General features: G+C 46.5%; 1 protein-coding gene across 5 annotated transcripts in view; it reads right to left on the reverse strand.

The window, feature by feature from the left end:
• The window catches only part of LOC138454056 (myosin-10-like), a 623,027-nt gene that overhangs the window by 151,202 nt on the left and 455,510 nt on the right, over positions 1-16,315 (reverse strand). For all 5 annotated transcript variants that reach the window (XM_069607013.1, XM_069607016.1, XM_069607014.1 and 2 more), the window contains 3 exons: positions 7,764-7,859; positions 5,628-5,746; positions 5,148-5,300 (listed from right to left, as the gene is read on the reverse strand). In XM_069607013.1, the coding sequence (XP_069463114.1) occupies positions 5,148-5,300; positions 5,628-5,746; positions 7,764-7,859 (368 nt within the window). The remainder of the gene's footprint in view (positions 1-5,147; positions 5,301-5,627; positions 5,747-7,763; positions 7,860-16,315) is intronic.

Below are 16,315 nucleotides of genomic sequence, written 5' to 3' on the forward strand. Positions count from 1 at the left end.
TCTACCAGTGGTAACATGAAAAGGTGTGTATTTTAAAAACAAATGCAGCCACTTTCACCATCAATGCAAAGGTAGAAATGGATTATGTATAGTTGTGGCTCATACCACTACTGTACATGTGTATGCACAAAAGGGTACATTATGATCATTTTCTGCATTACTAGGGCAAGGTGAGGAGGGCTGGGCAACCAGAGCTTCCCACTTTTTCATCCCCAGAACATGGCTCTTTGCAAAAGCTTTTTTTCGACCTACTGATGGGAAGCAACCACACTTCCCTGATGTACAGTAAAAAGAATTGGGTCCAATTTTGATTTTTACTTTAACCTCTTAGGTTAAAGTAAAAATAGAGGGGTTTTCAACAGAAAGTCCACCTAAAATACTGCTGTCTGCCAATGGTATTTGATCAAATAAAGAGTCAGGTTGATGGTAAAATCAGCAGTATTTGCTAATTACTGCTGTTTCCCCATTACCACCCAACTGAATGACCCTCTAAGTCAATTTTCATTGTCATATCCAGAACAATCTTATCCAAGGTGAGCAACAAATGATGCACACGCAAATCAAGAACAGATACAGATCTATAGCTACAGAGTCACAAATACAGACACACACAGGAAACCTTCAGTGACAACACAAATAAATATAATAGGGCACTCTTGCTCCCTCTGCATCACTGGATCCCAGGGGGATTCCCCTTGGAGTTCCCTCTGCTTCCATGAACTGAAATATGCAGCCGCATGTCCAAATAAGTGCAACTTGGGAGCACAATAAAAGCACAGTCCCCACAGGGTTTTTAATTCTGTGTTGTTCAAGCGCAGACCCCACAGCCACAGTTAACAGCAAGACCCAGACTATAGCTTCTTGTCATATCTGAGGGGCTGACTAGCAAATCAAGGTGATCTACTGTCAGGGCAAAAGGAGGAGGTGGTGGCAAAAAATTGGCTTGGTGTAATCGGAACTCATAGGGGGTGCGTGGCAAGGAATTGGTGACTGAGCAATGTGTGCAAGGGAAGGAAAGGTCGATTGAGTTAAAGGATCGAGCAAAAGGGGAACAGAGGTCTGAAAGTTTATTGTAAGGAATGGGGGTGCATCAAAAATGTGGTGCAGGGGAAGGATATTGGAGGGTGATGGGTAAGAAAAATAGGTTAAAGGAGACAATTTTATACATCTGGAAAAGTAGGTCAGCGGGTTGATGGTTGCTGTGGTCTGTGCCTGAACTGCATGCCACTGTACCAATTGTGGGACGGGCTCAACCACTTTTGTTTTTCTAACGAAGTGATGCATGCTTCCTTTATGAATATCTGTTCAATTAAAAATGCTGTTATATTTTGTCACGTTGCTTAATCATGTGACTTGGTGCTTTGAAAGCACACACATTTATATAGAATAAGAGTATAATTATAGTGAGTTTTCATTATAATTATAATCTTAGTCTGAACACGTGTGTACTCTGAGATACATTTGCCTCAAGATACAGATGATTAATAGGCTTCCCTTCTGTAGATACATGTGTCCTTTGAAAGCCAGATTTATTGAACAGTGTACTAGTTTAGCCTTTGAATAACAACTTTGCAGAGGGTTTTGTTGTTTCTAACATTGACGATGAAGTCACTTTTCATCACTTTGTCTTATTTTCCCTGACTCTCTGTAAATATAACATAATAGGAGTAGTTGTAACGCGCACCTTCACCCCCAAAGGAGCATCTTGGCGCTAATAACAGATGTTTATTGTTACCCAACTTAATGGTACTCATTTTTTCGACCTTGGAAGGATGAAGGGCCGAGTGGACCTGCCGGGATTCCAACCTGTGACCATGAGGTCAAACGCAGGCACCTGTAGTGGATGCATTAGTCCACTGAGTCACTGACCCGGCTGTAGAGAAAGTCTTACTCATATGGGTTTATAATCTATACTGTTACTCCATAAATCATAACTTTAACCATTTATATAATGCGTGCTGGTAGGGAGGCAGGATGACAAGTGAGGGTCTTATGTTGTAGGTTAGGTGAGAAGACTGGGTTCAGGTGTGGATGTTGTGCTGTGGGCTTGGGAGGCAGAAAGCCAGGTATGGGTCTTTTGCTGTGCCAGCTCATGTTTGGCTTCTAGAGCGAAGCCAGAACCGCCCCTCCCTCCTACCCCCCGGTTCAGCAATGGCTGAGCTCTACCAATGAAGTCTCTAGCTTCGCTGTGTATTTACATTGGTGTGAAACTACTGATGGGATTAAATGGGATGGGAGGAGATGTAGGCTGCTGTTAAATTGCAAACTAGGACACAAGGAAACCTCAGCTCAAATCCCAGCTATCCCTTTTCACCAATTATATTATCCTGGTGAAATCATTTTACTGTGTTTGGCATGTTTCCTGGGGTCCAGGTCTCTAAGAAACCACAAATATAACTGAAAGCTATGTTGCATAAATGGAAAGTAATGTCAATAATGTCTACTATATGTACTCGAGAATGTGTGAGGGGAGAGGTTGGTGCTGATGGAAGATGGGGGCCCCTGTGTTGTGGGCGTTTGCCAGTGCCACGTGGGCCAGAAAATGATACTTGGCCCCACGGCCAAATGTTGCCAGTCCTCCCCTGCCTATGTGTGCCTATTAAGTGCTCGTATCGTGTGAAGTTCATATTTGTATTTGCAAACTAAGGCACAATCCCTGTTCGGGGACCCGCTGTCACTGGAAAGTTTGGAGACCTCTGTTGCTGAAGAGATCAGCTAGCCTTTAAAGTTTGGTTTAGATTGGAATTTCCACATAGCTGTTTCCACTGCCTGTCCAAAAAGGGCTGGGCCATTTAAAAGGATATTCATTCACTTGTTCCGAACCTCAGGCCTGGAACTAGAACTTTCTCAAACAGCGGGCCCTCCTGGGAGTGAGGCCTGTGCCAATACGTATCTTGCGACAATGCGAAGAGGTCTGCGGTCACACAAAGTAGGTCACTTCCTCCTGCTTATAGTAGGCGTCTGTACAACAAAAAAACGCAGCCATGTTCTGAACACAGAAAGCTCTTGTGCACATGTTCAAGTTCACATTGACTGTCACGCTCGCTACAATCTGCTCAGGTGCGTGGAAGTGAAGAATCTCTACATTGAATCAATAGGCACTGGCTACATAAGCCAGGGGGGATGGCCAGAAGGATTCCCACTGGTTTTAGTGCCAATCTCTTCAATGCCAAGGTCTGCTTTGAAGAACCTCTTGATGCTGATAGTGCTGCCAGTCTGGAGACTGTAGGGGACGCGATCAATTCCTATTTTCTCCCCAGCGGTGCAGAAGCTGTATGGGCGGCAGACGCAAGCGATTCTGACCGCAATGGTCTTTGCAGCCTGGGGAACAATGAACCTAATGGGGACTCGTTATCTGGCAGTCACTGTAGTGCTGCCCATAAGGCCATTGGTCCTGGATTTCCACAGTGCCCGTAATCGGCCCCTAAGCTATGGTTTGCATTAGCCACAGTTTCTTGCTCTTCCAGCTAGGAAGCCCTAAAAAGCATTTGCACAAAATCGATCAAAAGGCAAATGCAGCGCTCCAGGATGCAGTCTTTCTCTCCTGACCAACTGGATAACTCTCAGGCAATTGTTATTTAGAGATCAGAGGTTAAACAATTAGTTCAATTGTATTAATCCTTAAAGTAGTGCCTCAGAAAATCACTATTAAGGCCCCAAACGTATTTGTAAAAAGATCCTTACTCATGCAAGGTCACACATTCACTTAATGACATTTTTATTTAGTGCCTGAAAGGTTTGCTTAAAACTCTTTTCAACGCATGTTGGGTCTGGGAGATAGACCCAGCAACATGGCTTCCTGTGGGGCCATTTTCCCTGCCCCCGGGGTCATGATATTAGCCCATGGGTATTCAAATCCAGGGTTTACGGGTTGCACTTCAACACAGGCATTACCATCGCCTGGGGCAGCAAAGGGAACCAGCTTTCAATAAGTCTTTAAAGAAACCTCCACGGCATGGGCTTTGGTCGACTTTGGTGACAACTTTTAAAACTCCGCACAAGCAGTAAGAAAGTAAGAAATATAGAATAAAAAAATCAGAGGAGACCCTAAAAAAACAGCCAGGTGTCCAAAGATCCTCCGGTTCATACGAATATCTTAAGGGTAGACTTTAGGTATTTGTATGAACTGGAGGTCTTTTATTCCACTGATATTGTCGTCTAGGAAAAGGTCGCCAGTCAACAACATTTAACCAAATGTACATTTGGTTAAAGGACAGGACATTTGGTTAAAGGGAAAGGACAGTCGTTTAGAATGGTAAATAACACCAGTCCAAGAATGTCAGGGAAGTTTTTTCAGGGATCACAAAATGAAAAAGCCTTACTCGTGACCTTTTCCTGGTGACATTTGCCCATAGAACCAACAGGACCAAAAGTTCTCAATTAAAACATTTCAGAGGTCCTTTCCTGTGGCCAGGGAGGTGTTCTAAGCAAGTGAGTATTGAAGAATAACATTGCTCCACGTTGCTCCTGTATCAGCGAGACGCATTAGTGCAATGTGTGTCCAGGGCAGGCCTGACTTCTTGAGTTTCCAACACTCTTGTTATTGGCATTATTTTAACTATTCAAAAAGATTGTTAATAGAAGGGCAGATTAGGAAATGTTTAAATAAATAAATGAAATAAAAAAATAGAGGTGGGCAGCAGTGATGCTAAACGAATAGGATGTGACCCCAGCTTGTGGCTATCATGTCTTTGGCAATAATCCAAAATCCAGCAGGATCCAGAGCTCGATGGGAGAATGTATAGATGGTTAAAAACATACGAATCTGACCATACATGCAAGTCCCTAAAACATGTCTCTTCCCGTCAACCTTCTAATAAGCAATGTTTGATTATGTTCTCTTAATCACTAAAAACCATCTTTGGTGGCAGGTGGCACTATATCAGAAGAAAGTCTGAACAGCAGCACTGGGCCCATGTTGCCGCTGAATTTCACAACTTATCAAATGGTCAGGAGACCCCAACTAGCCTCAAACCTTACCACCGACTCCCTCGAGCACTTTTTACCTTTCAGCCAAACAGGCTTTTTAAATATCTTAATGCAGAAAAGAACATTTAAAAGGAAGCCTAGCCGATGGTATGGGCAGAGAGACAAGATAAAGAAACAGCAAACACAGAGAAAGGTGCAAGGCTGAACTTCGCACATACCTCGAAGATTTCAAAGCCGGCAATATCTAGGATGCCGATGAAGGAGGCCCCCTGCCTCTTGGTTCGGTCAAGGGCGCGGTTGATGCGATGGACCAGCCAGCGGAAAAGCCTCTCGTAGAGTGCCTTGGCCAGGGCTTCAATGGCAAAGTCCGCCTAGTGACAAAGAGAAAGGATTACACCGCCGGCCTCACAAATGAGCCCACCAGCGCTCTCCGAAGAAAGCATATAACCACTGATGAGAAGAAAAAGGCTCCCCCACTGCCTGCGTGCCGGCTTATATGAGGAGAACATTAGACTGCTTTGCACTCAAACTTTGAATAGATTCCAAAGCACTATGACGTCATTTTAAATAATGTATATTTATTATCACATTTTAAATCTAGGTCGCCCAACCGTAGTTATCCACGGCCTATTGGCCTTTCAGAAGCATCTACATGTATGCCTTCCTTCATCAGTTCATACCTTCCTTCTTTCACCCACCTGCTCTTTGGTCTGTGCCTTCTGAACGTAATCTCGCCCCACCTTGATCCTTGGCGTGAGAATGGCGCGGGTGAACTCAGTCACATTGAGGCCCAGCAGGTGACACAGTTTCTGTGCAGCTACGTAGGTGAAACAGCAACGAGACAACACTCACGCAGTTAGCAATGAAAACGGTGTTCATCCCAAGGCCCTGCACTTCAAAGGGTTAAGTGCTGGGCCCACAGTTACAACAGAAGGCATTCCAACCAATGGAAGGATGGCAATGCTCAAAGATAGACCAACGTCATTGCATCTTTCAAGGAGGCAGAGAAACACTAGACCGTCTCTGCCCCATCTTTTTCGTAAGGTCTTTGGTGCAGGGACCATGTCGATTAGGCTCTATTGAAAGATGTAGGGCAGCTTTTGGCGGCCATGCAGGTAAACAAAAACATAACTGATCCAAATAACCTCTTTTGAGAAGAGTTACAAAAGCAGGCACATGTGAGGGTAAATTAGAACATGCATAGTTTACTCCTATGATCAGTCATAAGTAAGAACTAGTCTGGTGATAGGCGCACATTTCTAGCCTAAGCATCAGTAGCCTGTGCTTGCTGCCTACACATGCATGTGTATGGTATTCAAATACATTTACATCTTACACCCAGATTGATATTGATATTTTATTTCTATCGCGCTCGTACACAAGTGTTTCAGAGCGCGACAAGGCAAGGGAGGGGATCAGGGGTCTTACTAGGCCCAGTGCCATTGAGAACGTGCAAGTGCATGGGGGAGGGGAAAAGTGCAGGGAAGGGGGGAGAAGTGGAAAGTGCGAAGCAGAGGAGAAACAGATAAATAACAATACATAAATAATAAAGGCAATATGGCCAAACCGAAGCGTGCCTGAGTTACACAATAAAGTCATAGTTTTGGGGAAATATGTTCTTTTTAGAAATATGTTCCTGTGTTTATTTTCTTCAGTATTACTAGATGTTAGTAATGCACTTTCCACCTATTTCTGTGGCACTGACTCTTAGAGCGTTCACCTGGGAGTCGGCGGTGCCGATCGGTGTAGGACATGTTTGCAGAGTATTTGGGAAAGCTTAGCAAGTGATGATCACTGGTTGATCACCTTATTTGCATTGCATTGCATGAAACCCGGCCCTTTCCTGACGCACCCCATTAAAAGCTCACTTAAGCAGATTTATTTGGAACTTGCGTGTGCATAATGTTCACAAACAGTGTGCGCATGTGCTTTGGTTTTTGCATGTGTGAATGTCCATTTTTGTCCCATGAATCTCATATGAAGATATGCATCCGAAAACAATAGCCTTTTCATGACTTAAGTCTATCTAGACTAAGAAAGATCACCTTAGCCACACCAAGAAGCACCCCTTAATTCACCCTCTCTCAACAAGCGCTAAAAGGATTAGGTCACACAAAGTACCTTACACAACTCTGTAATAAACACTTAACTTAAAGCAAGAAAGTAAACTACATCCTTCCCCTGGCCTGATTATCGTCTTATGTCAGTGCAACGCAACTTGATGTGGGCTGCACCTTAAGAGTCCCCTCCCATGCCAATGGGCACAGAGACCCTATGTAAGGCCAAGATAACAATGAATTACTTCCTGGCTGCTAATGATGTGTTTCCTGGAGGTGAAACACCCATTTTGGTGTCCACCCTTATTCATGATTTGCCCAGTAGACTACTGCTTACTCAGGCACCTGAAATCAGAAAAATACCCAGTCTCTAATTGTTCTTGTAAACACGAACATTTATTTTCTAAGCCGGATTGTGGGACTTGTACTTCACAGAGCTGGGCAGTTGGTCGGTTGGCGAAAGAGTTTTGTACAAGAAATGTTTTTCGTGAGAGGGATTGTGACCTTTATGCTTACACCAGTAGTGCAGGTTTTCTGAATCTTACATGAGTGGAAGGAGGGTAAGGTTCTTGTAATCAGTGACATGCACTGTAGTGACTGTGGCTACTTTGCTTAATAGGACTATATCATTTGGTATGTAGATCTGCTCAAAAGGATATATTTTACCCAAACGTGGTGGGTGGGGGGGACCCTCCTTCCAAGGGAGATTTGAGGTCCTCTGCTGGTGTGCAGGCAATATACTGCGTCAGCACATGATCGAGTCCCTCCCCTCCTCACCTGTGTTATCGGGCATTGAGGCCTGGTCTGTATTCCTCTCTTTTCGGAAGACGATGTTCCCAAACTGGAGGACAGCTGACACCATCTTGAGCATGGCTGCAGAAGGGAAGAAGAAAACCTTACAAGAAAATCTAAAAATGACAACCTAGCATAGCCGAGTAGGACAACAAAACTATCTACAAACATAGCAGTGTAAGACAAACACATACCTTGCTTCATACCTATGTCATATATTGGGATATTCGAATACAAAAACACAGAATATTTTGCTTCCTCACATTTCCATGCAATTATAAGGGGGTGAGGGCTTCTGTAGACCCCGCGTATGCCCCTTATATTGATTATTACCATATACACCCCCCCCACATATAATTGCAAGGAAATGTGTGCTTTTCGAAAATTCAATATTTTCGTCTTTGAAATTTTCTTTGGCTCAGTAATTGACTGATACCATATATTGATGTAAATCATTAATAAAGTGGTAAAGTACAGGGATGTAATTTCACCAAAATGCCAGGGGTAGCGGAAGTGACATCGCATGACCCTTGACCGCTGATGATATCACAGGAAGTTATGTCATTTGACCCCCACCCTGAAGTGACATCACGGGAAGCAATGGAACACAACCTTTCACCCCTTGAAAAAACAGGAAGTAGCATCACATAGCATTATTTCCAAGTACACTACGAACAATATGGTTATGATATCACTGTAAAGTGATAAACATTTCATACAGGAATGGATCACCATATGCATCGTTAATATCAGTGCATATAGGCCCATATTACCAAATCACTGTGATGCAAACAGACGTCCAAGGCCAAACGATAATGATGTGTTATTATATAGCACTTACACTTAAGCGCTTCATATAGAACAAATATACATACATTATCACCCATCCTGTGTTGGTAGTCATTTATCAACCTCAGCAGGATGACCTTGCTGGGAGTCGAACCTGCAAACTGCAGATCACACACACATTGCAGCAGCCAGCGCTCAACCCACTGAGCTATCTTCCCGGCTATAGCTATCAGAAAACCAGTCACTCCAGAAACAAAGAGAGACATGCTGGCCAAAGCCCATGAGCCTCAATCTAAAAAGGAAAATATTTTTTTTCTTTTTTAAGGGTAGCAAGGGAGACCACAGGGGTAGCTTTGAGATTAGGGGCGGAGGGGTGATTAAAGGGCTCACTGGGTTTAAGTTGACTTTTGGTCACCTTTTCTGAATATTGCCGGGGGATATGTGAATTTCTCCTGGTGTGTTCATCGCCACGGAGGAAATTGTCCCTTCTTTCCAGTCTGCTGATGTTCTCTGGGTATGGGGCTTTAGGTGATTTTCCCAATGATTTGGAGGTAATACATAATTCATATTCTCAGTACTCTGATCCTGTATCACCTGCACCTTCCCCCCTCCCTCCCCCTCCCTCCCTCTTGGGTTATTAACTGCTTTCCTCCTTACTCTAGGGCCATGATGGACAGGGTAAGATCTAAGAACCCAGCCACCCGTATTTTGGTTATGGGAGTGGAGATACCCTACGAAGGCCACGTATCCCTTAGGGTATTTTCCTGAGGACAACCCCAACCTCCCCTACCCAGATGATCCTCCCTCGCTTTACCACCCCGAGGGTTGGGATCCAAAAGCGATGGCCCTCCCCTGGCCACCCGAATAGAACATTCTCGGGGTATACATGGGAGAACACCCCTAGGTTTCTCACAACAGTTATTAGGTTTAAGATGAATATCACTGTTATTTCTGTTACATTTGAATTGCCATTGATTACCGTTTATGTGTGTATAAATGTGAGGGACATATTCCATATTATTAGAGTGTTTTCCTTTAGTTGTTTTAATAGGTTGGGAAATCCTCTTTAAGTTAGGGATAGTGAGGCGTTTGTCACACCTTTTAAAGTTAATAAAATCGCTACTTGTGAAAAACCTTTACCAAGCTATCGCCTCACATTTCTGACCCCTCACAAATAACATGCATCAAGTTGGCTTTGCCAAGAATGCCGTTAAAACTTGTAATGTCACCTAAGGAAATTTCAGCAATGCTCCAGTGCTTACCGGGCCCAAAAGCGACTTGAAAGCACACTTGAAAGCACACTTAATCAAATTCATACACATTCACCCATCAGTCTCTCACCCACACACTTTCTCTCACATTCACTCATTATTCACACATGCACCCACCGAGTAGTCACATCCATACTTAATCACTCTCACTCACCTATACAAATTCTCACACAAATTCTCACACACACACACACACACACACACACACACACACACACACACACACACACACGCACACACAGACATGCACACACTCAGACTCACACATTTTTCTTTAAAAAAGAGCCCTTATATGTTCCTTGTGATGCTCTGTCTTCTATCCACGCCTCTGTCTCAATGATGCACGCAGATATTAAGAAGGGTCCCTGCTTTCTGCATGATGTGTGCAGTGGAGCCACAACATCTTCTAGGAAAGCCAAATTTGGGTGTGGTTGCATTTGCTGCTGCATTTAAAAACCAGGCTTTCCCCCTCTTTCTGTGCTATTCCCTCTGTCCCGATACTCGTTTTGTGGTGCTGTGCTTCTGCTTCATGATGTTATCTAGGGCTTATTCCTTCAGTGACACTTGACTCTAGTTGTGTCATTGCTGTTGGTTACAGTTGGTGTCCTGCTCTGAAATTTGTCCCCCTCTACCTCTTCCCGCCTCCTCCTCTCTGCACTCTCCCTAAAAAGGTGCTCTCCATCTCCCCTACCTTTTCAAACTGCTATTCTATCACCTAGCTGATATCCCTCTGACGAAGTCCGGAAGGAAACATTTCAAAAAGGATCTATTGGTCTTCAACACAGGCCTACCAATTGCTGACACCTATGTCAATGCTTCTTCCAGGCAGACCCTCACCGACATTCTCTTTGTCGTTCCTTCGCCGGACCTATGGATTCCCCTTATGGTCTCTGTGCTCTCCCCTTTCTCTCCCTATCCAATTAATGGTAGCAACCATGGGGATGTACTAATGGCATCCTTCCTATCCACTACGGTCATCATTAATGTCTACCAAAATGGCACTGTCATGGTCCAGGACTATCAGCCCAACATCCTCATTATTGATAGGCATCTTCCATCTCTCATCAACTTCTTCCCTGATCCTGCCTCTCTTCCTTCTGCCACCCCTATGGCCCCTCTGATGGGTGTACCACACTCCTGTACCCTGCCTCAGAAAACATTTTAAAGTGGCAACCTGCTCCACTTAGCTACCCTCAACTCTCGCTCTGGCGTCAATCACTCCTCTGCCATCTGCCACCTCCTTGAAGAGCCCAACCTAGTCGTCCTCTCTCGTACAGAAGCGTGGTTCACTGCCAGCTCTGTCACAAGTTTTAACACTCTCCTTCCTGAGGGCTACAAGATTCTCTCTAAGCCTAGGATCAACCGGCCCAGGGCGGAGTTGCTCTGATCTTCCCTGAGTGGGTCCCAACTTCTACCATACCCAATTAGGCTTACTCCACTTTCAAAGGCCTTGTCTGCAGGCTTGGTGTCTGTCCTGGCCTCTCTCTAACTCTGGCCACCATCTATATGCCCCCTGGCCAGGTTGCTCACTTCCTCTCTGAATGGGCTGACCTCACCTCTTCTCCCCTTGGCTCCTCCTCCAAACTTCTCCTCCTCTGAGACTTCAATATTCACCCCGACCCCCCCGATACGGCCTCCGGGTTCTTCCGCAACCTCTGTGACTCTCTTTCCCTCTTAATTCTTCACTCTGGTCTGATGCAATCAGCTAGACACACCTTGGATGCTCTCATCTCTTCAGACATCCCCAACCCTCTCAATACTCCTCTCTTCTGATCTGATCATGCTCTCCTTTCCTCTCACCTGGACTTCCTGGGTCCCCGGCTAAGCCCCCACCCACACTCCCAGCCTTCTCAGTCATTTGAGCTATGAAGCAAGTGTCGGTATCCACTTTTGCTGCCACCTTTACCCCCCTCCTACTTCTACCACTGACTCTTTGGCACAGCCCTCACTAAGCTTCAACTCTCCATCTCCAACACTCTGGACATCCTTGCCCCTGTCATGAGGATCCGCGTGAAACCTGCCTCCAAGTGCAACTCCTGGTTTGACTCCGACCTGGCTGCTCTGAAATGTAAGTGCAGAGTGGCTGAGCGGAAGTGGCAGGCTTTGAGCACATCCTCTGACAAACTGGCCTGCCGCCTACTCCAAAGGCAATACAGACGCTCCATCTGCTCGAAGAAGAGGACCTATTTCCAAGCCTGCATCTCTGCGGCCACTAACACGGATGAACATTTCAAACGCTGCAAGGAACCCTACTTCTCCTCACTCTCCTCTACTTCCCACCCCTACGCCCTCACCCCCTCTCGGGCCTCCCTTGGCCCCCCTCCCCTTCTACTCCTCTCTTTTTCACCCATAACACCAGATGAGGTTTCTAGACAAGTCCACTCTATGATGGTCTCATCCAAGCAGGTGCTCCCCTGCTCCTCCCCAACTATCAATGACACCATTGTCTCCATTGCACCAGTCTTGGCTGATTTCTGCAATCACTCCTTTGCCACTGGTACCTTCCCCTCCCTCCTCAAGCACTCCCGTGTGCAACCTCTCCTCAAAAAGCACTCTGCCGACCCTTCCTGTTGGCCAAACTATCGCCCTATCTCCATTCCCACCTTCCTGGGCAAACTCTTAGAGAAGCTGGCCATCTCCCAGTTTATCCCCCACACTGAATGTGTTAGTTGTCTCCATGACCACCAGTCTGGCGTCAGAGCTGCCAGAGGCATGGAAACTGCTCTCCTGAACCCCCTGTGAAGACTAACTCTCTAATCTCGACTGCAGCTCCCCTTCCGTTTTCATCCTTCATGACCTTTCCTCTGCCTTTGATACAATCAATCATGCTACCCTGATAAATCGGCGCTGTGATACCCTTGGCATCACAGACCTGGCTCTGGACTGGCTGACCTCCTTCCTCTTCGACCGACCTTCCCAGGTTAAACTGGGTCCTTTTCTCTCCACCATCTCACTCTCCACTTGTGGAGTCCCTCTGGGCTCTATCCTCTCGCCTTGGCTGTTCAACATCTATCCGGCTCTTCTAGCACACTTGACTGCCACCTTCTCGCCTAACTTTCAGAGTTATGCAGATGACACACACCTCTCCTTCAAGCTTCCTTCCTCTGCTTCCTCTCTCATGCCTGACCGCCCGTCTGCTAATCAGGCATGGTGCTCTGCTAACCATCTCTTGCTAATGATCTCTGCCTTAATGCCAGTAAGACAGAGATCCTTCTCAATTGGACCCCTGCCCCTCTTTCCCTCCCACACTCTGGCTGCCCTCCATGGGCCCCTTCCCCTCACCTTCCTGTGAGGCAAACAACCTTGGTGTCATCTTCAACTCTTCTCTCTCCTCTCATCACAGAGCTTGTCAAGAAGGCCCATTTTCAGCTTCACCTTCTCAGAGGCATTCTCCCTTTCCTCATCTTACCCCCAGAAACTCATTGCCTCCAGAGCTCTGGTCCTCTCCAGACTGGACTACTGCAACAGCCTCTTCCTCTATCTGCCTAAATCCTCCCTTCGGCCCCTTCAACTAATCCAGAATAGCAGTGCAAGACTAATCCTTGGCCTCAAGCCCAGGGACCGCATCTCTCCAGCCCTAAAATCTCTCCACTGGCTCCTGGTTGCTACGAGGATCAAGTTCAAGACCCTCTGCATCATCCACAAGGTTTTCTGGGGCTTGGGACCCCTTTACATCCAACTCTCTCTCTCTCTCTCCCTAAATACCACCCTGCTAGATCCCTTCAGTTGTCTAGCTCTAACTGTGCAGACCAGATGTTTTCCCAAGCAGAGGGAGTGGGGGGTAGATCTCTCTCCTCCGCCGGTGCCTCCCCCTGGAATGGACTCGTTGCACCTCTCAGACTTGAGATTGATCTCCTTTAATTCCAGATGTTTCTCAAGACCGTCCTTTTCTCTTCATCCTTCCCTCTCCCCCTGCCCAGCTAATGTCCCTGTCTGCTTCTTGTTCTTGACTGGCTGATTGGATCCTTCAGAGTCTCCAGAGCAGCAGAGCCCACCATTACAGTCTACTCCTAAACCTGCACTGCCCTTCTGGGCCCCTGTACTAGCCTGGCTGGTCCTGCACCCTTGTAGCCCTTCCAGGCCCTTACCTCGCACTCATGATATGATATTTTATTTGCATCGCGCTCATACACAAGTGTTTCAGAGTGCGACGAGGCAAGGGAGGGGAACAGGGGAAAAAACAAAACAACGATCTTACTAGGCCCAGTGACATTGAGAACGTGCAAGTGCAGGGGAGAGGGAAGGGGGGAAGTGCAAGAGAGAGGGGAGAAATGGAAAGTGCTGAGCATGGGGTACAACAATACAAAAAGGTAGTTGCGGCCAGCAAGGTGGCAAGTGCAGTTTTTGAGTACAGACAAAGGGTGTCTGGTAAGTGCAGGTAAGGGGACTGTAGGGTACAGATACAGACCCAAGTGCAAGAGCTGCCAGGGGCAATGCAGTTGAGTGGCTGGGTGGGCATGGACTTGGGGCCGAAATCAGAGGGGTGACCCAGGTGGACGGTGCCGAAGGAGACAGATCAACAGGGGAGAGGAAGAGCGAAGGCAGAAGCAAAGAGAAATGTCTTGAGGTGCTTCCCGATCCGGAGATGGTTCTCAAGTTTCAGAGTGGCAGGGAGGCTGTTCCAGAGGGAGGCCCTTGCTGAGCAAAGAGATCTACCGCCAACTCGTGCTTGGAGAAGCGACTGACCCAGGGGGAGTTGGAGGTGTGAAGAGCTCGAGTAGGAGGGTATTATGAACCCAGGCCCCAAAAAGCCCTGTGGGCAATGCAAAGGGTCTTGAATTTAATCCTTGCAGCCACTGGGAGCCAATGACGAGTCCACAAACCAACTTAACGTGTGGACCTTCCTTCCCCTGCACTCTCGGCTTTGCCGGTCCTGTCCACCTGGCGTCCACTGGCACTCGCTTTCTCACGGGCCCTTCTGCCCTGACCAGCACTCCCCTCCCCCGTTCCTCTCTCCCCTGAACTTCTCTTATTGCACTTTCATGTTCCGAATGTCACAAGGCCTAGTAGGATCGTTTTTAGTTTTTGTTTCCTCCCTAACCCCACCCTCTTGTCTTGTTGCGCCTCGAAACACCTTCTGCATAGGCGCATTATAAATAATCAATCAATCAAATCTTCTTCCCATGCCACCAGCTGCAGTCACCCCGGCCCTCACCTTGACTTCAGTGAGTGAAGGATGGGCCGAGTCCCTCATGGACCTCTGGGGTGGGGAGGCAAGGCCTCCCGCGCTGCGTGGACCCCCGCTATTCCAGTGCAAGCATGCCTTTTTAGAACAGCAGCTTCTGCAATGGGTCTACTGTCAGTCTCTACCGCATTGATGGAGCGTGTTCAGGGTAAGCTGACTACCTCCCCTTTATAGAACCTTGTGGAAGGCTGACTGGAGTGCCTGTGGTATCTTCCTGCTCATGGTCTCTAACTCATCCTATAGGGCTAATGCAATTGTATCATGCTATTAACGCTGTGTTATTGTCGATATTCAACCCGTAGGCTGTGGAGGTGCTCAATTTCCTACCAAGCAAGTATATTTTCTTATAGTCCCTCTCTGGAGGGCACTGTTGTTGAGAGGGGGTCATTATTCCTTGTACGTGCTTGGTAAATGGTAGGGAATCTGGCACTGGCCCTGATCTTATGTAGAATGGATCTGCTGGAGAGGGCTTACATTGTGTCCACTAGAACCATTAATGTGTGAGCAACTATCTTCTTAACTGATTTTATTGGAGGGTACAATGTGCGATTTGCCTTTTCGCCACAAGGATGTCCTCAAATTCCACGTCCTCATCCGACTCTTCTTCCCTGATCCGAAGCACCCCGCTGCTCTCCTTAATAGAGCAGTATTTTGAAATTGGTCTCAATTCAGTTGAGCTGTTACTGAGATTTTGTCCTCATAGGGTGATCCTCATGGTGAATGATGACCCCCCTGATATGCTGGAAAATCTCCCTTGTCATATTTGTCGTCCCCACCTGCTCAAGTAGATGGTCACTCTGTGTATCTGACAGCATGTCTGTGTGGGCTCTAGCTTTCTTTGGTTGATGTACTTAAACAATAGGACCTTGTCATTGTTGGGTCTTATGTACATTCTCTTCCATAAAAGATACCATTTTGGCCACAGTGGTACTGAAGTGCTCTACAGACTAACCCTGTGCTGTGTCTCAGGTTTGCTTAGAAATGGCGGAAAAGAAATGGCCTCCACAACTTCCTCTTCCTCCTCACATTTTTCCTCTCATTGGAAAAAGTCAAGCAGGCACTTTTTTGCATAAAGGACATTAGGGAATCCCCTCTGTGTATTTGTCCCCTGTGTACTAGTTCAAAGTGTCATTGAAGCCTTTGCATCCCTTATATCTTCCCTTTCTTCCCCATTTATCTTTTCTCACTGTGTGTGGAATTGGTGTGGTGTTTTATGTTTTTTTAAGTCAATGCCTGATGCGCTCGACGCAATGGACCCGTCGTGCTTCGATACATTTAGAGCCGACTCCGAA

The sequence above is a fragment of the Ambystoma mexicanum genome, chromosome 1p (assembly GCF_040938575.1).
Source record: "Ambystoma mexicanum isolate Mex_15411 chromosome 1p, UKY_AmexF1_1, whole genome shotgun sequence".
In the NCBI taxonomy this organism is placed as follows: domain Eukaryota; kingdom Metazoa; phylum Chordata; class Amphibia; order Caudata; family Ambystomatidae; genus Ambystoma; species Ambystoma mexicanum.